The sequence below is a fragment of the Lagenorhynchus albirostris genome, chromosome 8 (genome assembly GCF_949774975.1).
Source record: "Lagenorhynchus albirostris chromosome 8, mLagAlb1.1, whole genome shotgun sequence".
In the NCBI taxonomy this organism is placed as follows: Eukaryota; Metazoa; Chordata; class Mammalia; order Artiodactyla; family Delphinidae; genus Lagenorhynchus; species Lagenorhynchus albirostris.
The window spans coordinates 26,931,417-26,954,392 of NC_083102.1; the positions used below are offsets into that span (position 1 = coordinate 26,931,417).

The 22,976-nt window shown below is 35.0% G+C and overlaps 1 protein-coding gene and 1 non-coding gene across 4 annotated transcripts in view; both read left to right on the forward strand.

Annotated features, from left to right (window-relative positions):
• WASL (WASP like actin nucleation promoting factor) overlaps positions 1–22,976 on the forward strand; it is a 71,670-nt gene that overhangs the window by 41,177 nt on the left and 7,517 nt on the right. For 2 of the 3 annotated variants that reach the window (XM_060156772.1, XM_060156771.1), the window contains exons 6-11: positions 5,133–5,301; positions 6,338–6,380; positions 7,408–7,561; positions 9,413–9,430; positions 12,609–13,129; positions 20,455–20,563. In XM_060156772.1, the coding sequence (XP_060012755.1) occupies positions 5,133–5,301; positions 6,338–6,380; positions 7,408–7,561; positions 9,413–9,430; positions 12,609–13,129; positions 20,455–20,563 (1,014 nt within the window). The remainder of the gene's footprint in view (positions 1–5,132; positions 5,302–6,337; positions 6,381–7,407; positions 7,562–9,412; positions 9,431–12,608; positions 13,130–20,454; positions 20,564–22,976) is intronic. The other variant, XM_060156773.1, reaches the window with a different exon arrangement.
• On the forward strand, positions 4,067–4,197 carry LOC132525038 (small nucleolar RNA SNORA18). Its single transcript, XR_009542167.1, has one exon. It is a non-coding gene; the product is annotated as a small nucleolar RNA SNORA18 (small nucleolar RNA).

Below are 22,976 nucleotides of genomic sequence, written 5' to 3' on the forward strand. Positions count from 1 at the left end.
TATTTTGCAGGTGGCATATTACTTTTTTGCATTTGCTGCACTGCCACTAGGTGGCAGTGGACACCTTAACTGCCTAGCAGTGTCCATACAGGAGCTTTGTCCCAGATCCTCATTTAGAAGATCAGTTTAGCAAACCTTTTTCACATTGTTAACTATTAAAAAGACACTTTATGTAGAAGTAACATATATTCCTGAAATACAATTCAGTGTCTTCCTCATTAACTCCTAATCCATATATTTTTCTTTTTTTTCTTTATTGGTCAGTCTCACCTTTTAGCTTAGATGCTTTCCAATGATTTGTTCTCAGCTTCATGACTGCTTGACATTAGAGGCCTCTAGGCCCCCTATTTCTCAACTATTTTACCTTGGTGAGAGCTCTCTGCTTTTTATGTAATTAAGGGGAAGACTTTAGTTTGTTCTTTTAGTTTTAAAATTAACTAGAAATGCTGTTCAGTGAGAATATTAAAAAATCTTTTCTCTGACAGTTGTCCTTAATCAGAAGAAGGTAATTTGTCTTTTGACTGCTTTTTGAAAAAGAAGGGAAACAGTCCCCTTTATTATCTATTTACTTAGTACATGTTCTTAGGATGAGTGTAATTTCAGAAATGGAATAATTAAACTTTACTAGATATGATTTGAGTATTTCCATTACCATATCTTTCATAAACTTTATTAAAAAATGACTCTGTGCCTTATACAACTTATCACTTTTTTGGTCTGTCACTTTTGAAACAAATATTTAATTGGGCTTTAGAACATTATTTTAAATTTATTTCCTAACATCTTCAAACTGTAAAATGACGCTTGTCAACAGGAATATCCAAATACCTAATCTCTTAAATGTGTAAAAAGCCTTTTTTCTAAATTTTGAAAGTTATTCGTAAGTATTTCTTGAATGATGAACTGTTGGACTGCAAACTAAGAGAACTGATAAATTGGTAAAGAAATAAAATATAACATTTGTAAAGTTAGGATTATCAATCACCTTGTCATTTAACTTTTGTGAAAAAAGTTATAATAGTTAATAGAAAGAGTAGTGGAGTAGGAACCAAGATAGTAGAGTCCACCTTTCCCTTTGTCACTAATTGTGTGACTTTAGACAGGTCACCTGACTCTTCTTGTCCTTAGTTTTTATCTATAAAATGAAAGATTTAGAAAAGCTCTTTAATTTCCCAGCTAATATCAATTTTCTGTACATCTCTGTAATCTGGATTTTTCTATGTAGACTTAATTAAATAATGTTTTAACCAGTACTGATGAAGTTCATGTGTAAGGACACTAAGGAGCTAATGCCACAGCTTTATGAACTGCTTGGTGGATGCATAACAATATATCCACACCTGATTTTGGGGTAGAGAGAGGAGGGGAAACTTTGGTATTCATTCTGCGTATCACTTATATTTTATACCTGTCTTCTTCATCCTTGAGCTTTCTTCAGAGATGGCTGAGTTATTTTCTCTAGTGAGTTATAAATCAGGCTTATAAGAACCTTAACTTTATTGTTTTCCCAGAAAAGAATTTACTGGTTTGGATAATTTAAACTATTAACCTTACTAGCTCTATAGCATTTATGACATCCATAGTATAATTGGTTACTTTTATGTAAACTAAAGTAGCATCAAAATGTTTTTATTTTTGTTTTTTTCCTAAAAACTAATTATAATTTTAAAATTTTTGTTTCCATTTTTTTGGCATGCCACATGGCTCGAGGGATCTTAGTTCCCTGACCAGGGATCAAACCCCGGCCCCCTGCAGTGTAAGCGTAGAGTCCTAACCACTGCACCGCCAGGGAATTCCCAAATTTTTTGTTATTTTTTAATGGTGAATCTGGTTGTTCCTTCATTATTACTATTTGGACACCTATTTCAGGAAGGATGACATGTATAAAGAGAGTGCCTAACTCTGACTTACCTAAATCTGTCTCAAGGAAGTTCTTAAATGTTATTAAGTGTAAAGATAGGAGAGTAATAATTTGCAACATCTTAATTTGGATGGTGTTGCTGATGATGATTGGTAATGATAAACTATAAGAGGAGAGAAAGCAGAAAGGGAAGAATGAGAAGTGAAAACATATTACTAGATTAAGTCTATGAAAATGTTAGTATCACCCCAATTCAACCCTCTAACGCTCAAATTCTGGATATTTTTAATAAGTCCCTTATTTTGTGAAACTACAGTGAATTCTGAAATCTTGAATCTGAACCAGTTTGAAAATCCAGTTTTTCATCTGCTATTTAATAAGCCTTCTTTATTGTTTAACTAACCTTTAACTTTTGATCCAATTATTTTCAGATTATTCCTTGACACTGAATCAGCTTTTAAAGGTTTTATCCGTATTGTTCACTAGCTTCCATTTTTTCCAAGAAGAATTTTTATTTCTTGCCAATATGAGCAACTTCCCATGGAATTTTGTGTGAAATTATAAATAGAACTTTAGACATTTACATTATTATACTTATGTAATTAGACTTTGAATATTAAGGGAAAATAGATGAATTTTGCACCTCTTTCAAAATTGTTTGTCTGATAAAGTGGCAGATGGCATTTATAATTTTATTTTAACTCTGTTTTGTCTTTAATAGTAGAGTTGAGGGAGAGAAAATTAGTTATATATAATTTCCCATATAGGTAAATATTTTATTGCAGACAACTTTTATGAATAGGATGCATTTGAGGTTTTCAGCATAATTGAAGAATTATAGTCAAGTTAGCATTTAGTGATCACTCGATATACATTAGCCTGTAATGTCTTGGGATTTCTGTCTGCCATTCTATGCTTGCGTTGGGGATTCCACAGACCACTCCTCCAGTTGGTGATTCATTAGGGCTCACAGGACTGAGCACATAGAGGTACTCATGGCAAAGATTTATTACAGTGAAAGGATATAAAACAAAAATTAACAAAAGGGAAAGACACATGGGGTTAAGTCTGGGGGAAACTACACACAAGCTTCCAAGAGTATTCTCTCATTGGTCACAGGGGATATGCTTAATGTCTCCAGCAATGAATTGTTGCAACACACATGAACTGTTGTCTAAAGAAGCTCAGTGCCTAGGGTTTATTGGGGGCTAGTCACGTGGGCATCTTCTGTCTAGGACATACCAAGATTCTAGACTCCCAGAAGGAAAGCAAGTATTCAGCATAAACCACATTGTTAGCACAAATAGTTGAGACACAATGAGCCCATCTTATCAGGGGATAATGGGAACCCTCTTGAAATCCTAGATCCTAGATGCCAGTTAAGGGCCAACCTTGCAAAGCAGGCCTTTCTAAAGATAGCAGTCTCAGGCCTGCTATGTTGACTGTTTCTCTGCACAGTAGTGATTATATTTTATACAGTATTTTAAAAGTCATCATTAATATCATCTCAGAGGAATTTGGTCTAATAGGAAGTTATGTCAGAGAATCATATGTTAAAATGGGATCTCTAAGGAACATGTGTTGCCCTTTGGTTAAATTTTTTAAGGAATTTTTAAGATGAATATATTTCTTTCAGACTCATACTTTTAAGACCAAAATACTTTTGTGAATTACAAAACAAATTTTTGTGTGCTACGTTTAGTGTCATTCCTGAAGATGCTATTAATAATACCTGAAGATGCCTGAGATCTTTTTACTGTTGATCCTTGTGGAAGATGGAATGTTTTGAGAATTTTTCTATTTTAAATTTTTGAGGTCTGTACTTCTGCTAGCCAAAGTGTATGTATAATAATGGGGAGAATACTACTAGACTTAAGTATGACAGTTTTGGAAAAAAATGGTAGTAATATTTGTATAAATTTTTGTTCATCATAGACTAATAAAGTTGAAATAAAGAAGTAAGACTAGACTTCTTTACTAGATTTAAAACAAAGTAGATGCTTCTTTTACTCTTCCTATGTAATGTATGCCACTTTACCAATGAGTAATGTGTTGGATGTGAGGCTGTTACAGTCAAAATTTGATGGATCAGATCAATTAAATTTAAATTCTTGTTGAAAATTTATATTCATGAGATTTAATGTTATAAAAAGAGTTTGCTTTGAAATAATGTATCTATGCTAATTTGTTTAAGAATTTATTATAGTTGAGGTCTATCCCGATGGGGCTTTTTCTGTAAACCTACATCGTTGGAAACGCCTCATAGATTAACTGCGTGGTTTCCTTTACTCATAGAACTACCTGTTAGATCTGTGGGAAAGAACTACAAGACAGCTGCCAAGTAAACTGTGAAAAACCTAACAAACTTTTTATCTTAGGTATTGGCATATCCCAATGATCTGTACTAGGTTGTGATGGCTTAGGAGTCACTATGATTTGAACCTAATATGTTTTTAGAGGGTGTCAAATTCAGAACCAGGCAGATCCATCTCCTGACCCTAAACATGGTCCTAAAGTAAATTGCTTGAGGAAATTGGATCCCAAAACTTACAGGTGGGGAATTTTGAAGTGTGTCCATATTTCATTGGAGATCAAAGAAGCCTAACTAAAAGAATTGTGGGCTGACTCACATGATAACTTCTTTTTGAAAGGGCTGTTTTATCTTGAAGATTATGAGTTTGGAGGAACTAAGGTGATTGGCAGTGGAAAGAATCAGAACGTGTGAAATTCCTTAAAAATTTATTGACTTAAATAACTTTGTGTTACACATAATAAAAAAAAAAACCCTTTACACTTTGTACGGAAAGTCAGCATATATTTTTGGCTCGAAGTGTCTCTAATGTTTTCTGTGGAGGGAATAATAACATTTATCAGTTATAGTTCTGATGTGCCTTAGACATAAAAAATTGGGGGGAGCGGTGGCTGCTCACCTTATGAAATTCTTTTGCCCTTGCTCTGTTTTGGGCATATGCGTCTTGCTTTGCTTTCTCTTTTGCTTTTTCACTTCAGGTAACTGATGGTATAATCTGTAAGAAAGTTATATGGAATTAAAGACAGACACTTTAAAAAAAAAAAAGAATTTATTATAGACTTTGGAAATATAGGAATTTTTGAAATTATAAAAAATTAACATGCAGGTTTAAAATTTAAATAATTTATAGTAATGAAGTGGTCCTACCGCAGGAAAAAAATATTTAAATTATAAATTATGATTGTAATAATTGTTATCTTAAATTATATCCCTTTTATATTATTTTGACTTTATTTGCAGGTCCTAATCTACCCATGGCAACAGTTGACATAAAAAATCCAGAAATTACAACAAATAGATTTTATGGTCCACAAGTCAACAACATCTCCCATACCAAAGAAAAGAAAAAAGGAAAAGCTAAAAAGAAGAGATTAACTAAGGCAGATATTGGAACACCAAGCAATTTCCAGTAAGACAGTTCTTTTATTATTCTTATCTTTACTTTTGATTTACTCATTTCTGCTCTTGATTTTTTAAATTAGTTAGAAAGTTTGGTTTGCTTTTTGGGAGAACCCTTATATTTATCACTTGCATACCTTTTCAGCTATAAATTTTGTTGGAGTTTTTTAAAGGCTATTGCTCAATAGACGTTTTATTAATCTTAGTTTATTTACTTTTCCACCCATGAGAAAAGAAAAATTAGAGTTGTTTTTTCAACTAATTGTTGGACATGAAAAGGAAATCTCACTTTTCCCTATAAATGATATTTGGAAATTGCCTAAAGGCATTGTCCTAATCTGTTTGGGCTGCTAACAGAATACAATAGACTGGGTAGCTTATAAACAACAGAAATTTATTTCTTACAGTTCTGGAGGCTGTGAGAAAGGAAGAGGCAGGCAAGATTCGGTGTCTTGTGAGGTCCCACTTCTTGGTTGATAGACAGCCATCTTCTCACTGTGTCCTCACATGTTGGAAGAGGGCGAGAGAGCTCTCCAGGACCTCTTTCTTAAGGGCACCAATCCCATTCTTGGGGAATCCACTCTCATGACCTCCCCAAATCCTCATCTCCAAGAACTATCACATTGGGGATTAGGTCTCAAGATAGGAATTTTCGGAAGACACACTCAGTCTATAGTAGGCATCATACCTTTGGTATTTATTTGACATATTTCAAGCATTCTCTTATCCATTATTTCATTACTTCATTACAAAACACCTGTCCTCTCATACATATAATGCTTGTGTTCTTATGCTAGTTTGTCAGTTAAGGAAATGGATACTCAGAAAGATTGTGTAAAAATGTTACAGCCCAATTAGTAGCAGAGCCTGGGCTAGAATCCTGGTTTCTTGACTACTTGTACAGTTTTTCCCTGAATATGGTTATGTCTATGAGAACTGTTAGTTCAGGCCAAAAATTCACTGAGTGGATTGGATTTCATATATATTAGGTTTTTAATGCCATTTATGCATTTTATTTTTCTATATTTTTCTATCTACTGCTTTAGGCACATTGGACATGTTGGTTGGGATCCGAATACTGGCTTTGATGTAAGTGTCTTTTCAAGCCATAAGCATTATTATTCTAAATATGTGGGAATGTCATGGCCTATCTTTAGACTTTTATTCTTATTCATTTTTGTTAACTCTAGTGTTTATTGGAATGTGCTTGTATTTATGTTCATATTCCACTGAGGTTTTAAATCATAGACTGTTCTATCATTGATGGCTAAGTCTCTAAAGAGAAAGTTTTTTTTAACTCCTTGGCTTTATCTACTATAATGTAAAAACTCTATGTTTTGAAAGCCAAGAGAAGAAAATTATTTCTGCAAAGTGATCATTCAAGGGGAATATATGCCAAATTACTGGAAAGTACTATAATAAAATTCTGAATATCCAATTGTTAAAATTATCTAGATCTTTTTATTCTATTATTCTTTTTGGCAATTTCATCATTCATTAATTTATAGCATTGTGAGCAAAATAGTTGAAACTTGGTTACCTAAGTTACGTATTTAACATTTGGCAGATAATCAGGGTTTGGAAAAATTATTTGAAAAGAAATATTATTTGTGATTGGGGTCAAAAATTATTTTGGTTATTTTTGTTAGAACTACAATGTTAACACCACAGTGTTTTTGAGTGCCTCTTTGTGTTGGGCACTGTACAGGGTGCTTGGGTCATAAAGAGGTCCTTGACCTCAAATTTTCAAATGATTTACTTTTTTTGTGGTATTTGTGATTATACCTAAATCTTATTTAGGACAAGGTGGAATAGTAGGTGAGCATTAGAGGTGTCTGAGTCATGGAAGGATTAGTAAAACTTTAAATGATATGCCTTCTTTTTAAAGGTAGGGAACAAAGAGATGAGATAAAATATAAAACCTATTCTTTGTTCTTATCTTTTCTATTTTTTGTAAGACAGTTTAGTTAGCATATAAATTAACTATATTAAAAATTTATAAACATAAAAGAAAATAATTTCATAAAGGGCATAGATATGAGAATAATATTTCAACTTGCTATTGTAAAAAATTTGACATAGGTTTTATAGTTAGCAGTTATTTTGTCTGTTGTAGCTGAATAATTTGGATCCAGAATTGAAGAATCTTTTTGATCTGTGTGGAATCTCAGAGGCACAACTTAAAGACAGAGAAACATCAAAAGTTATATATGACTTCATTGAAAAAACAGGAGGTGTTGAAGCTGTTAAAAATGAACTACGAAGGCAAGGTAACTTTTATTTCTATTCAGACATTCTGATCTATTTTTTCTTTTGACTCTTTTGAGGTCAGTTTCATGGATGACAGCTACATACATTCACGTGAACCTTCCTTAAGCAGAATGTTCAAATTTATGGAGAACTAGTTTGGCCCAGTGTACTGTGTTTTACATTATTTCAGTATAATTGAAAAACTTGTCAAGGCTTTCCTTATCATTAAAAAGTCTTATATTAAATTAATGAAAATTCATACAAAATCTTCTGGCTATTTGTTTTAGAATAAAAAATAATAGTTGCATAATATTTCACTTACTGAATCTTAGAGACCACTATCAATGTTGTTTTTATTACAATTCAGAAGTAGTAATTTAAATATAATCATGAATTCTGTAATGTATAATAAGCATTTTCAGAATATAAATAATGAAAAATCTATTTATTTTGAAATACATTTTTTTTCTTGGCTAAAGTATAAAATTTGTCATTCGGTACCTGAGAGCACAAACAACTTGCAACCTTTTAAGATCTGATATTTTATTTAAATCACCTTGTTTTTTGGTCATATCTTAATAATTATCACAGTAAAATGCAAATACAGTTAATTCTGAGTTTTCTAATATAACTGTTATCTCTTTGCCACCTTATTCATTTGGGGTTACTTTTCTTCTTCCTAGTCTTTGCATACTCATGATAGATAGTGTAGCAAAACAAAAGCTCCAGTTAATCATAGCTTTCTTCTGAAGAATTTAACTCATTTTCAATTAGGTATTTGACTTACCTGTATCTTTTTCACTGCTGATGTTCATTCATTCACTCATTCATATATTCAGTAAACATTGTTATGTCAGCACTGGTCTCTACTCAGGATATTTCGATATAAAGGTACGGTTTCTGCCCCCAGAAATCTTAGTCTGGTGTGACAACAGGTATATAAACAAGTATACAGTCATAATTACTGTTGTGGAAACACAATGCTAGTCCCACTGAAACTAGTATGATGCTAATTTATCTTATTTCATGAAGAGATTACATTTCCAAATTCTGTGGATTTTTAATAAAAACATCTGGGGCACAGCAACATTATTGTTTTTTAATGCGGCCAGAATGAGTTGTAGTTACAGTTAGTATACAGATGATGGAAGGTCTTGTGGACCTCTAGTTTGTTCCTTGACTCTCTTTTTCTCCACTGTTACCACTCACCTTCACCTTATACCAAAATATTTTCAGGGTCTCTCTGAGTTCTCTGAATTTATAAGTTTATAAATACTCTTGACATTTGTTAGTCCATACTGCTGCCCTCTCACCTGAATATCTGTAACTGAGAGTTGTCTGTATTAACTTAATTGAGTTTGTTTTTTAAACTTACTATTACTGCTTTTTATTCTAATTGCTTTTAAAACATCAAATTAGGCAAGGTCTTTCCTCAATTAAATTACCTAAAACAAAAAAAATTCACAGGCATTACATAAAACATGCTTTGGGAACTTATACTCAAGATTCATATACTCAAGAATCTAACTCCCAGTTTGAAACCTTTTAGACAACCAAGATTGATTTTATAGAAGGTACATTTTTTTAGAGGAAGAATAAAAAGACAGATTAATGATTTTTATTAAGGAAATGTTTTCTAGGCAAAACATATAGTGTGTTCAGAAGTATGAAAAAAAATTAGAGACAGAGAAGTTTATGAAGTTATCATAAAAATATATTTTGTAAAACTTAAATCTCTTGAAATTTATTTTGTAAAATCATGTAATCAAATTTGTAAAAAGTAGGAGACCTTGTGATTTCCACTGTATCTTTTTGTGTGTGTGTCTTTGCAATTGTTTGAAGTCCATTAATTTCTAATAATCTGTTCTTAGGTCCACCACAGTGGAGTGGTATGTATGGGGGATGTTATTTGGCCCAGTGTACTAAATTATGCATGTGTTTATTTTCAAAGAAGCTACAACTCATTTATCCTGCCTCCAAATCTAACATCCAGTAAGGTTTTCTGCCTTCTATTCAAACTAATGTTTGGGGCTATGTAACTAATGTTACATAGATGCTAAAGTAAAAAAGGAAGTTTATTTCTATATGAGTCAGAGCTCATATTTCATCTGTAATTTAGATAATTTTTTTGAAATTCTGTGGATTACCTCTTAACGGCACCACTGTTTTTATTATTAATATACTTATTTTTAGTGATTGCTTTTCACAATTGGCATTATTTCAATAACCTACATAAAATATACTTACATTTTTACATTAATTTGGGGCAGTGGGGAGGACTAAACATAAGCAAACATGCAGTTATAAATGACTACTCAGAGAGTTGTTAGTATTCCCATAAGTTTAAATTTGTCTTGAATAATACTTGCCTGGTTTACTTCATCTTCATGAGAGTAGTTTCCTGAATTCTATAAAACTACATTTCTTTTAAATATTAGTTATATTTATATTATTTTACAATTTCTGCTTATAATTCCCTTAAATAAATATCTAGAGTTATCTACCAATTACTCTTAATATTAATTTGATCTGAAATAATATCTGAAAGTTAAGTATATCAACTTTTCTTTATAGTGCAGCATCAAGACGGGGTTTTTTCCATAAGCCTCAGTCTTTCTTCTTTTCTAACTAAGCTTTGATAGTAAGAACAGTTTTATTTGTTGTAACGTTTGTGTCATGCTTTTTACTTTATGTATTTATTAAATATCTAAGAACTATCATTGTCATTCTGATTCTGGTGTTTGTGTGACTCAGTTTTGAAAATCTGTAGGCCGCCAGACTTTTTCACAGTGGTGTGTGATCTGCTCAGCAGACATTTTTGTGCATGTGAACCTAACGTGCTATCTCTCCTCTCCTCCTGTTTTAATTCTTTCACATTTTTACCTTGGTATGATATGGCATATCTTCTGCATACTTTCCTTTTTTTATGTAGGCATAATACAGATTTTAAAAATAGAAAGTTGGTAATAGATGTTTTCCTCATGAAAATACAGAGATGTTACTGCTCACTTTTCAGATAATAGAAATGCTGAACTTGTGCTGTACCCAAACTTGGTGCAGTTGATAATTTATTCACTATCAATTAAGGCTCTCCCTTTGCCTGAACAATAATTTACTGTCTCTTTGAATGGGTATTAGCTGAGTCCCAAATTATTCCAATAAATGTGCTTATTCCCAGTTCAAAAGAACTTTAAATCTATCTATTGAAGAGATACATCATTGTACATAGAAAAGATTATGGTTCCAGAGTCCTTGGTGAAACCACAGGAAATGATGGACTAATACCTTTTGTAGTAGAATAGAGTGGGTCCTTTTCCTCTTGATTAACAAACAACTAAATCATAAAAATGCTAGTTCAGACAACATTGATTTTTGAAATGTAAACCTCAGCTGATTAAAATGAAATCTTTGTATCTGCTTGAAGGATTTGATGTACTATCTTATTCAGGGAGTATACATAATATACATATGCCATATCCTCTTGGTTTTACCCTGTTATTACAAATTATGTTAGGAAAAGAATTTGGTTTTAGCAAGTTTAAACCTCCTTGCCTTGGATCTGGTGAGAAAATTGGGTGAACCTTAGCTGCAACACCCAGATCTCCAGTATGCCTTGAGTGTAAATCATAGGAACTTCCCTCAGTGATGGCCTGTATCCAAGTAGGATGACTGTCCTGTTTGCAACTATATATTATTTCCAGTTTTAAAAGTTTCTATGCCCGGAGACAGTACCCTTGTGAGCTTTGGCCTTTCCATATATTTCATCTAATGTTTATGACTATATTTGATAGCATATTTTAGAGTGTATTTCCATGATAGTCCCAAATAAAATCAGAAGATAATGTTTGATTTCCTTTGAACTGAGGGGGGCCTTTTCTTCTCTGGTATCATTGCATTATTGAGCATCTGAGCCTATTATTATTTGAAATTAAGGTAGGTATTTTTATTATATAGATTGTCGAAATATCCATCAATAATATATTAGTTGGTACCAGTAAATACAAATAGCTGTTATGGGTTTTAGGATTTCTTTATTCCTAAAAATAGTTATTTTTTCTAGTCACTCTTTAAATGAATGGAGAAATAATGAAGTTCATTATTATGTAAGTTTGTGTATGCTGTTGGTAAAATCATGTCTCTAGAAATGTAATAAATTTTGTACTTTGAATTTGTTTCTCTATTTTAGCTTACATTTTCCCTTAAGTAAAATAAGAATGTATATGTCATTACTACCAGGATAATGTTAATATTTTATTAATAACTTTAATTTTACAGTGTTTAGAAATTCTCAGTTAATTTGTTAATGGATAAGTAGTTGAACATTTCAGCTGAGCAACCAGCCTCCCTTAATGCCATCACTGGAATTGCTGACCATCTTTTATTAATGTAGTACAACAGATACAATATATACATGATATATTGTATTATATATCACTATAATATATATTTATTACATAACTTGTATTATATGTTATTATATGTTCTATACATGTAAAAATGTAGGACAATATAAATTACAAATGTAAGTTAGGTGACAAAGATTTACATTGTCAAAAAGTTTTGAGTTTAGCTCAGATTAACTTGAATAAATTCTAATAGATTATACTACATTAGCTATTTAATTCTGAATGTAAATTAATTTTATAAAACAACTAAATATACTTGATTCTTTAAAGAGAGAAGGTATCCATTTTTATGAAAATGTAAAATGTCGCTTATTGCCCAAAATGTTTGATATCATTGTTATAGTTTTATTATTATTACATAAAAATGTGTTTATTCCCTTACCTTGATAAGTGGTGCTGATTCCTAAAAACTAAATTCTACTATTTTAGCTAGTATTTTTTCAAGATAGACCACGAAGGCGATCTTCAGGCCGAGTAGTCCCAAACAGAGTTGTAAGATATCATCTGTGCCCAGGTATCTTTGTAAAGTAACATACAAAGATGAGGCCTCTTTTTTCCCCCTCATATTGGTTTTTTTTAATACATGTTGAAATGAGCCGCTTTTTCAGTGTCATGTTTTGGGGGGGGAAAGCATGCTTTTCTTTTTCTGTTTTCATTGCAGCACCACCACCTCCACCACCGTCCCGGGGAGGGCCGCCTCCTCCCCCGCCGCCTCCGCACAGTTCGGGCCCTCCTCCCCCTCCTGCCCGGGGAAGAGGGGCTCCTCCCCCGCCCCCTTCAAGAGCTCCCTCGGCTGCGCCGCCACCGCCGCCTCCGTCCAGGCCAGGTGTCGGGGTGCCTCCGCCACCGCCAAACAGGATGTACCCTCCCCCTCCTCCGGCCCTTCCCTCCTCAGCGCCTTCCGGGCCGCCGCCACCTCCTCCGCCAATGTCGGTGGCGGGGCCGGCGGCACCGCCCCCGCCGCCTCCACCTCCCCCGCCGCCGGGGCCGCCACCTCCCCCCGGCCTCCCTTCCGATGGTGACCATCAGGTTCCAACTTCTGCAGGAAGCAAAGCAGCTCTTTTAGATCAAATCAGAGAGGGTGCTCAGCTAAAAAAAGTGGAACAGAACAGTCGACCGGTGTCCTGCTCTGGAAGGGATGCGCTTTTAGACCAGATACGGCAGGGTATTCAGCTGAAATCTGTAAGTAATCTGTTCCTTTCGGTTTATACTGCCTGTCTTAATGGAATTTTAAAGCAATTATAAGACATCTTTGAAAAAAATTTTTTTACTTTTTCTCTTGGTGTGTGTTTTTCCAACCCTTACATACCCTAAAATGCATAAGTTTATACCTTTACCTGTGTGGTCCATACTTCTGTATCAAAATATCACCCCAGAAAGTTCCCTCATGCCTCTCCCTTCTCAGAAAGGATCACTGACCTGATTTCTATCACCATAGGTTTAGTTTGCCTATTCTAGAACTTCATATAAAGAATATTGCACTATGTTTGCAATCTGTCGTTCTACACTTTTAAATAAATTTTAATTTAAAGAAAAATCTTTATTAAACTATACAGAAGTAAAAATAGCCCTGTTGAAACCAATTGTAATCATTTTGGCAAAGTCAAACCATTAACTTTATGAAAACTAAACCATATTTTAAAGTTTATGTGTCTGAAATTTAGATTAGTAGAGAATGAGACTCCACAGAAAATTCAAAGAGTTCTAATTAGAATTTCTATAGTGACAGATAATTTTGGATTCTCTGAATTGGTTGAGGTCATCGTTTCATCTTCCAGAGCAGAGGTTGGCACACTTTTTTTTTAAAGGACCAGATAATAAACATTTTAGGCTTGCAGGCCATATGGTATCTGTTACAGCTGCTCAACTCTGCTATTATACCACAAAAGCAGCAGCCATAGACAGCACATAAGTCAGTGGGCATGATTGTGTTCTATAAAGCTTTATTTATGGACACTGAAATTTGAATTTCATGTAATTTGCACATATCACAGATATTCTTGTTTTCTTTCAACCATTTAAAAATGTGTAAAAAATCATTCTTAGCTTTAAAAAAGTTATACAAAAACAGGGGACAGGCTAGATTTGGTCCATGGCCGTGGTTTCCTGACTCCTGACCTAGAGCCTAACCTGGCTAACATTCACATGCTTCCTCTGGGCCTTTATGTGTGGTCTCTCAGTTCCAGGAGGAACATTTGCTCTGCAGGGCTTCAGGCAGGTTACGGATGGTAGATTTTTCTATGAAGTAAATGGAGCTGAAAGGAGATTTTAATTGAAAATTATTTTGCAGTGTGTAGAGAATTATGATAACTTACTAAATCTCAGAAGCTTTAGCTAGGAAGAGAATGATGGCTAGGGAACACAGCTAATCGAAGGAAAGCATTTAAACATCAACCTAGCACAGATTTAAGAAACTTCTTTAAAATGTGTCTACATCTTTTCTTAATATGTATTCAGGATGATACTTAGATCAGCCTGTGAACAATCACCTCTGCTCCCTCTCCCCATTTAGTTCAGACTACAGGTTTCTCAGGAGCAGTTGAAGAACTTTGAATAGTTGTTGGGGGGGGGGGGAATTATTGTCAAAATGACCACAGCCCAGGTGAATAGCAGATTTTAATGGGGTCATATACTTTAGAATTTCAAATACATAAGTTGACCCTTGGACAGCAATGGGAGTTAGGGGTGCCAGCCCCCTGAGCAGTCAAATCTGTGTATAACTTTTGACTCCCTAGAACTTAATTACTAATGGCCTACTGTTGACTGGAAGCCTTACCAATAACATAAACAGTTAATTTAACACATATTTTGTATATGTATTATATACTGTATTCTTACAACAAAGTAAGCTAGAGAAGGGAAATGTTATAAAGAAAATCATAAGGAAGAGAAAATACATTTACAGTACTGAACTGTATTTATTGATGCTGTAAGTTTACATCATCTGTTTACAAGATGAATAATCTATCTGTTAGTACCTACATCAATTTGGTCAATATTGTCTTATTAATATAATACAAACACTGTAGATGTTATATGTAATACTAACAGTAGACATCAAAAATGAAAAGAATGTGAGAAATTTATATTTATTTACATGTATAATAATTCATGCAGCGTTAACGGAGAGGCAGCCATATGATTGCTTTATGGTAGCCTAGCATATTCGATATGGTTGCTTCACAGTAGCCAGCCTATATACTAGTGAATGAATCGTTATAAAATTTTTATGGCATATGTTAGTACAGTCATATTCATAATACTGTATTGGGAACATTGTTATATGTTTTTTCAAAAACCACTTGCCTGTGAAGGTAGGCCGATACGCAGTTTCTCCAGTTACGAGAGAGGGGGGCATACTGTATGGTAATGTAGTTCTCCAAAAGCAAAGTTGTAGAACAGTAAGAAAACTAACACAGTATTAATTTTATATTAAATATCCCTCACCTTACGCCTATGTAAGGAGCGGCTATCCACTTCAACTCTTACACACAGTGTTCTACATGATGAATACTTAGGTGATGATGATGACACAAAAATATTTCATACACTTCTTGCCATATAGTTATTAGATTTTCACACAGAGACACACACAACAGATAAATTTATTAACTGTACAGCATGATGATTACTATTCATTAAGTGGAAGTAGGTCATCGTAAAGGGCTTCATCCTTGTTGTCGTCACGTTGAGCAGGCTGAAGAGCAGGAGGAGGAAAAGGAGGTGTTGGTCTTTCTTGCTGTCTCAGGAGTGGCCTCAATGGAAGATGTGGAGGGAGGGGTAAGGGGAGGCAGGAGAGGCAGGCACACTAATTTTATAGAACTATATCATACTGGGTTGGCCAAAGAGTTTGTTCGGTTTTTCCCGTAAGATGGCTCTAGTAGCGCTTAGGTTGTCTTTAACTTCATTCAAAACAATTTTATTAGATTGTATTGTGACAGCTGTCATATCAGCGTGCATTAAAAAAAAAAAACTTACCAAAAATTGGTGAATTTTTGTGTAGCCGTTTTAATATTGAAAACGGAAGAAAAACATTTTCAGCATATTATGCTTTATTATTTCAAGAAAGGTAAAAACACAGCCAAAACGTAAAAAAAGACTTGTATAGCGTATGGAGAAGGGGCTGTGACTGGTTGAACGTGTCAAAAGTGGTTTGCGAAGTTTCGTGCCGGAGATTTCACGCTGGATGATGCTCCACGGTCAGGGAGACCAATTGAAGTTGATAGCGATCAAGTCAAGACATTAATTGGGAACAATCAGTGTTATACCACGCGGGAGATAGCCGACATACTCAAAATATCCAAATCAAGCGGTGAAAATCATTTGCACCAGCTTGATTTATGTTCATCGCTTTGATGTTTGGGTTCAACATAAGTTAAGCGAAAAAAAACCTTCTTGACCATATTTCCACATGCAATTCTCTACTGAAACATAACGAAAACATTCCGTTTTTCAAACAAATTGTGATTGGCAATGAAAAGTGGATACTGTACAATAATGTGGAACGGAGGAGATTGTAGGGCAAGCGAAATGGACGACCACCAACCACACCAAAGGCCGGTCTTCATCCAGAGAAGGTGATGTTGTGTATATGGTGGGATTGGAAGGGAGTCCTCTATTATGAGCTCCTTCCGGAAAGCCAAACAATTAATTCCAGCAAGTACTGCTCCCAGTTAGAACAACTGAAATCAGCCCTTGATGAAAACATCGGGAATTAAGTCAACAGAAAACGCATCATCTTCCATCAGGATAATGCAAGACTGCATGTTTTGTGATGACCAGGCAAAAACTGTTACAGCTTGGCTGGGAAGTTCTGATTCATCCTGCATATTCACCAGACATTGCACCTTCGGATTTCCATTTATTTCGGTCTTCACAGAATTTTTTTAATGAAAAAAATTTCAATTCCCTGGAAGACTATAAAAGGCACCTGGGACAGTTCTTTGCTCGAAAAGATAAAAAGTTTTTAGAAGGGCTTCCCTGGTGGCTCAGTGGTTGAGAGTCCGCCTGCTGATGCAGGGGACACAGGTTCGTGTCCCAGTCCGGGAAGCTCCCACATGCCGCGGAGCGGCTGGGCCCGTGAGCCATGGCCGCTGAGCCTGCGCATCTGGAGCCTGTGCTCCACAACGGGAGAGGCCACAGCGATGAGAGGCCACAGCGGTGAGAGGCCCGCGTACCGCCAAAAAAAAAAAAAAAGTTTTTAGAAGATGGAATTATGATGTTGCCTGAAAAGTGGCAGAAGATAGTGGAACAAAAGGGTGACTACATTGTTCACTAAAGTGCTTGGAGAAAATGAAAAATGTGTCTTTTATTTTTACTTGAAAACCAAAGGAACTTTTTGGCCAACCCAATAATTCCTTGTTTTAGTTTTAGTACCCATATCATAGAAGGGTCCGTGTTGTAAAGGAAGTCAAATGCAGTCTTGAATAATCCGAGAACCCTTCTTTCTTCCAGATTGTCTCATGTCCATTTGTTTTCCTGGCACTGCTTCTTCTACATTTTCTTCATCATCATCTGGCACTGGTTTGGAAACACTCATCTTCATCAAGTCATCTTCTGTTAATTTTTCTGGTGTGGTATCTGTTAGCTCTTTTATTTCTCCAAGATCCATATCTTGAAACTCTTCACCACCACTGCCACCACCTCCCGCCACCTTTTTTGCCATATCAATGATCTCTTTCATGATTTCCTTGCTTGGCTCTGTTGTAAATCCTATGAAGTCATATAGAACATCTGGACACAGTTTCTCCAGCAGGAATTTATTGTTTTGGGCTTGATGGCTTTCACCACATTTTCTGTAAGAACAATGGCATCTTCAATGACGTAATCCTTCCAGACTTTCATGATGTTCTCTCTCCCGGAGTTCTCTTCTATAGTTGACAGTTCGTCACATAGAGTACCATGTGTAATGAGCCTTAAAGGCTTTATGACCCCCTGATCTAGAGGCTGAATTAGAGATGTTGTGTTGGGGGCAAGTAGACCACTGTGGTGTTGAAGTCATGGGGTTCTGGGTGGCCTGGGCACTCTCCAATATCAAAAGAACTTTATAAGGTGGTCCCTTACTGGCAAGGGACCTCCTAACTTCAGGGACAAAGCATTGATGAAACCAATTCAGAAAAAGTGTTCTCCTTGTCCAGGCCTTTTTGTCATCTAACCAAAAAGACTGGCAGCTGGTGTTTATCTTTTCCCTTCAACAAGAGTTAGCAAATTTATAGATAAGAGCAGTCCTGATCGTAAACCTGACTGCATTTGCACAGAACAGCAGAGTTAACCTATCCCTCCTCAATCGTGGTGCTTGCTTCTCTTCCTTACTTATAAGTGTCCTTTGTGGCATTTTTCTTCCAGGGCACTTCTAGGACACTTTCGTCTACATTTAAAACCTATTCAAGCAGATATCCTTTCTCCTCTATTATTTTCTTAATGGCATCTGGGAACTCCTCTGCTGCCTCTTGGTCGGCAGAAGCTGCTTTTCTTTTAAAGCCAAACCTCTTTCTAAAATTATCAAACCGTCCTTTGCTGGCATTAAATTTTCCAGCTTTAGATCCTTCACCTTCCTTTCATTTAAGTTGTCATGTAATGACTTCACTTTTTCTCAAATCATTAGAGTCTATAGGTGTGCCTTTCTTATAGCAATCCTGCATCCACATGGAAGCTGCATTTCAATATGAGATATAAAGTTATTTCACAAAAAGTGCAAGGTTTTTGCACCTGATGATGTAGCTGCAGCGATGGTTTCATGAATTTCTTGTTCTTTTTTTTATTATGGTCCTTAATGCCAGATTCATTTGTCTTGAAACAGTGGGCAGCTGCAGCTGCAGACCTCAGTCTACAATACATATCACACAATTCAGCTTTTTCTTGTAATGTCATGACTTTTCTCCGCTTCTTCGGAGCACTTCTAGCATTACTAGTGGTGCTTAGTATGGGTCCCGTGGTTTTGGTCAAGGTTTGCAGTATTGCACTAAATACAATGAAAAATACATGAGAACTGCGAGAGATCACTTTTTACTGTGATACGCAATTTATTGGAGGGACAAACTGCTCACACTGATAACATCACAGGGAGTTTTAAGCATATACTTACAACACTTGAGCATACTGAAATAGCAATAGGAGGTGGGTACAAAATTATTACAGTAGTACAATGTGCACTACAGTTAATCTTATGCAGTTATGATTTAAAACTGCATCTTTATGTTTGTTTATATTTCTCTCAACAGGGAATGGTGCCGTGTACAGTCTGTGTATAAGCTTTAATAAATTCTATCTTTTTATAATAGATTCGTGTATATTTTATGGTAGTAAATGATAAAATAGATGTGTATATATGTTTTATGCAATCATGACATATCTTTTTCTTAATTTTTTCCATACTTCTAGGCAGTGTGATTCATCTGTAAGTTTTTTCAAATGTAGCAAATCTTTAAAAAGTTTCCCAATATATTTGTTGAAAATAATCTGCATATAAGTGGACCCATGCAGTTCAAACTCGTGTTGTTCAAGGGTCAACTGTGTGTGTGTGTGTGTGTGTGTGTGTGTGTGTGTGTGTATGTAATTATTTAGTATAGCTGTGCTATTTCATTTTTAATTATACCAGTATCATCCCAGGGACAAAGTTAACAAAATGACTGTTTTGTATAAACGACTGCTCATTTTAGTCAGAGTGCACATACAGCAATAGTTTCTAAATTGTATTTTTTTTTCCTAAATCTCTACAAACTTCCTGTAGTTTCTTTTTTAATGAGTGTTGGAATCAGGGATTATTTTATATAGAAATTAGATTTTAATGAGACCCTTTGATATTGATTTTTTCCCCCCAGATGTAGTTTATATTAGGTAAAGTACTTTAGTTAGGGATAGTTAGTTGCCTTGTGAGGTACATTTTGAAAGCTACGCATCTGATCTCCTCCTCCTACATGATATGAGAAGGAAGGTTCATTTTGAATTCTAGTATATATATTATATATTGTACATATTTACATTATAACTTTATATTAAGTATAATATTTAAAGTTATAAAGCCTATTAGTAAAGCTGAGTTTTTCTAGGAAACCATAAGTCTCTTTAATTGCTCTTAGATATCCTAAAATGTTCTTCTCTAATAACTTTAGGCATCTAAATACTACCTTAGTTTTGTAAAATGATGTCCTTTGATAATCGTTTTAAAGTTTCTCATCAGCCAAGGCTTTGTGTACTAGAATGAACAGAAGTAACCCAGCTGTAAGGGCAAGTATTATTTAGGAAAAAGTTTGACTGTTGTATTAAATTTGGAAGTGTATTAATGGCTTATACATTAAGAAGGGGAAATGTATCTTGGAGAATTATTTTAAGGCAGCAGTTTTTTTTCTTCTTAATTTTGTTAATCCTATTCTAGGCTTGATTGTTTGCTTTTTTTGTTTTGTTTTGTTTTAAAATAATAAAGTGATTCTAAGAGAGAAAGATTTTCTGGAGACAGAGATTTGTTGCTAAGGATGTGTTACTAAATTTTGCTGATTTTCCTTTCCAAGGTATCTGACGGCCCAGAGTCTACACCACCGACACCTGCACCCACTTCAGGAATTGTAGGTGCATTAATGGAAGTGATGCAGAAAAGGAGCAAAGCCATTCATTCTTCAGGTATATTTGCATGTGTATATATATATTTAATAAATTTGAATATTTGAAGTTCTGCTTCTCTTTTTATTCTGTGACACAGTCTTTGCTAGATTTTCCCCTGCTATTGAATAACTTATTGATGTAGGTTCTAGGATATATTTTAAGTTGTTGCAACTGTGACTAGTCTATTTGAAGCTTAATGGATGTCAAGACACCACTGTCATAATCATAAATTGGAAGAACAGCTTTAGCAAAATGACAATTTTGTTTCCTGAACCAGAAATACTAATAGAATGCCTGGCAAACAACTTGTAAACAAGGCTGGAGAGTTCTGAATCTCATTCCTGTGACATTCTTGTGACATAAGAAATTTAGGTTTCCCTGATTTGCAAGAGTTGGGGCTGAGAAATGAGATAATTTATACTGTTTCTAGGGTTTAGTAAAGAATCCTAAAGTTTTTTGTTTCCTCTTTTTTTTTTTCCTAAAAGGTTTATTTGAATTAACTAGTACTCATTTGAGGTTATTAAACATATACACACCACCACGTAAATGAATATCACTTTTAAAAGAGAGAAAGAATATGGGTTTTGCTGATGTGATGGTTGAGGTTTACTGGAGAGCATGATGTACTAGAAGCAGATCTTTGTTCTTATTAAATCTATTACTTACTCCCTGTGGTGGACCTCAATTCTCCAGTTTGTTACATGTAGAGAATTCATAAATCAGATGATTGATATGAACAGTAAGTAAACTAATATGCAGCTAACCAGCAGATTGCCTAGCACATAGTAGGTGTTCAGTAAATGTTATTTTCCTTCTCTTTCTTTCTCCTTAAGGATGTGGGTATCTAAGATCTTTTAGCAACATTTGTTTTTCTTAAATAGGCATTTTTATTTCCATACCGTGTTACAAAGATAGGATAGGTTAATTCAGTCCACAAATATTTATTGTGGAATAATTATAAAATAACAAAACAACAAAAATTCCTGCCTTCATGGACCATGCATTCTAGTGAGAAAGAGAGAGACAATAAATAAAACAAATTAGAAAATATGTATATTAAATGGTGATATGTACTAAGGACAGAAATTAAGCAGAAAAGGGAGATATAAGGACTAACAGGCCGTGAGAGGGAAGTTCATTTTGAAATAGGATAATGAGGCCTACCTAAGATGTCATGTGAGAAAAGACCAGACGGAGTTCAGGGAGTAAACCATGTAGAAAACAGGAAAGTGTGTACAGCCAGTACAAAGTTCCTGAGGTTGAGGAACAGTGCCAATCAAGGTCAGTAGGGCTGGAATAAGAGAGCAGGAGAAAGAAGAAGGAATGTAGTTTGAGAGGTGGCAGCGGGTCAGGAGTAAGGCTTTGGAAGCCATGAGTGTGAGGGGAAGCCACTGGAAGGTTCTTAGCAGAGGAGTGGCAGTGATCCAAGCTAGAGATGATGCAGGTTTGAATCAGGTTGGGAGCACCTGAGAAGTGGTTGGATACCAGTTATACTTTGAATATGGAGGTCGTTGGGTTTGCTGATGGATTGGAAGTGAGGTTTGGAAAAAAAGGAGTGATGGATAACTCTGAGGTTTTTGAACTGAGCAGCTGAAAGAGTGAAATTTTCTTTAACAGAGTGGGAAAGATTTAGGAGTAGCAAGTTGGAAAGGAAGGATTAGGAATTTGATTCTGTACAAATTAAATTTGAGATACTTATTAAAAAATTAAAAGTAGATATTGAGTAGACATTTGGTTATGAGTCTGGAATTCAGGGGAGAGATGTGAACGGTTAATATAAATTTGCATGTCATTAAGATATACATGGTATTTAAAGTTATGGAACTGGATGAGATCATCAAAGTGGGTATAAATGGAGAAGAGAAAGTTTAATGAGTTTGGAGCACTGGAGAGTGTGGTATCTTAGAAGTCAGGTGAAGAAGTGTTTGAAGGAGGATGGAGTGATCATCTGGGTCAGGTGGGTGTGATGGGTCAGGAAAATGAGAACAGAGAATTGAGCTTTAGCTTTAGCGACGGTAGGTCCTTGGTGACCCGGAAAGAGCGGTGTCAGTGGGTTCAAGGGAGAATAGGGGGTAGAAGAGGAGATTAGGTACTGGGACTGCCTACTCCGTTTCCTTTATGGCTTAGTGCTGATGCGGTTCCCACCTGTCACTGGAATTATAATTAAAATTGGTAGCCAAACAATGTGCTGGTTATATTTTTTACAACTTTTCTTTAAAGACAGTCATTGAAGGGGCCTTTGTTGGGTTTGCGATATGTGAGCCTAAAATTCAGAGAGATCAACTCAAATGTGATTTTACATATAAAGAAACGCAGGTTGAAACTGGTTACATAGATACTTAGGGACTAGAACCCAAGTCTTCTTAGTCATGTTCTAATCTTCAGCTTACTATCCAATACTCTTTAGATGTATTTTACTGATTCATTTTAA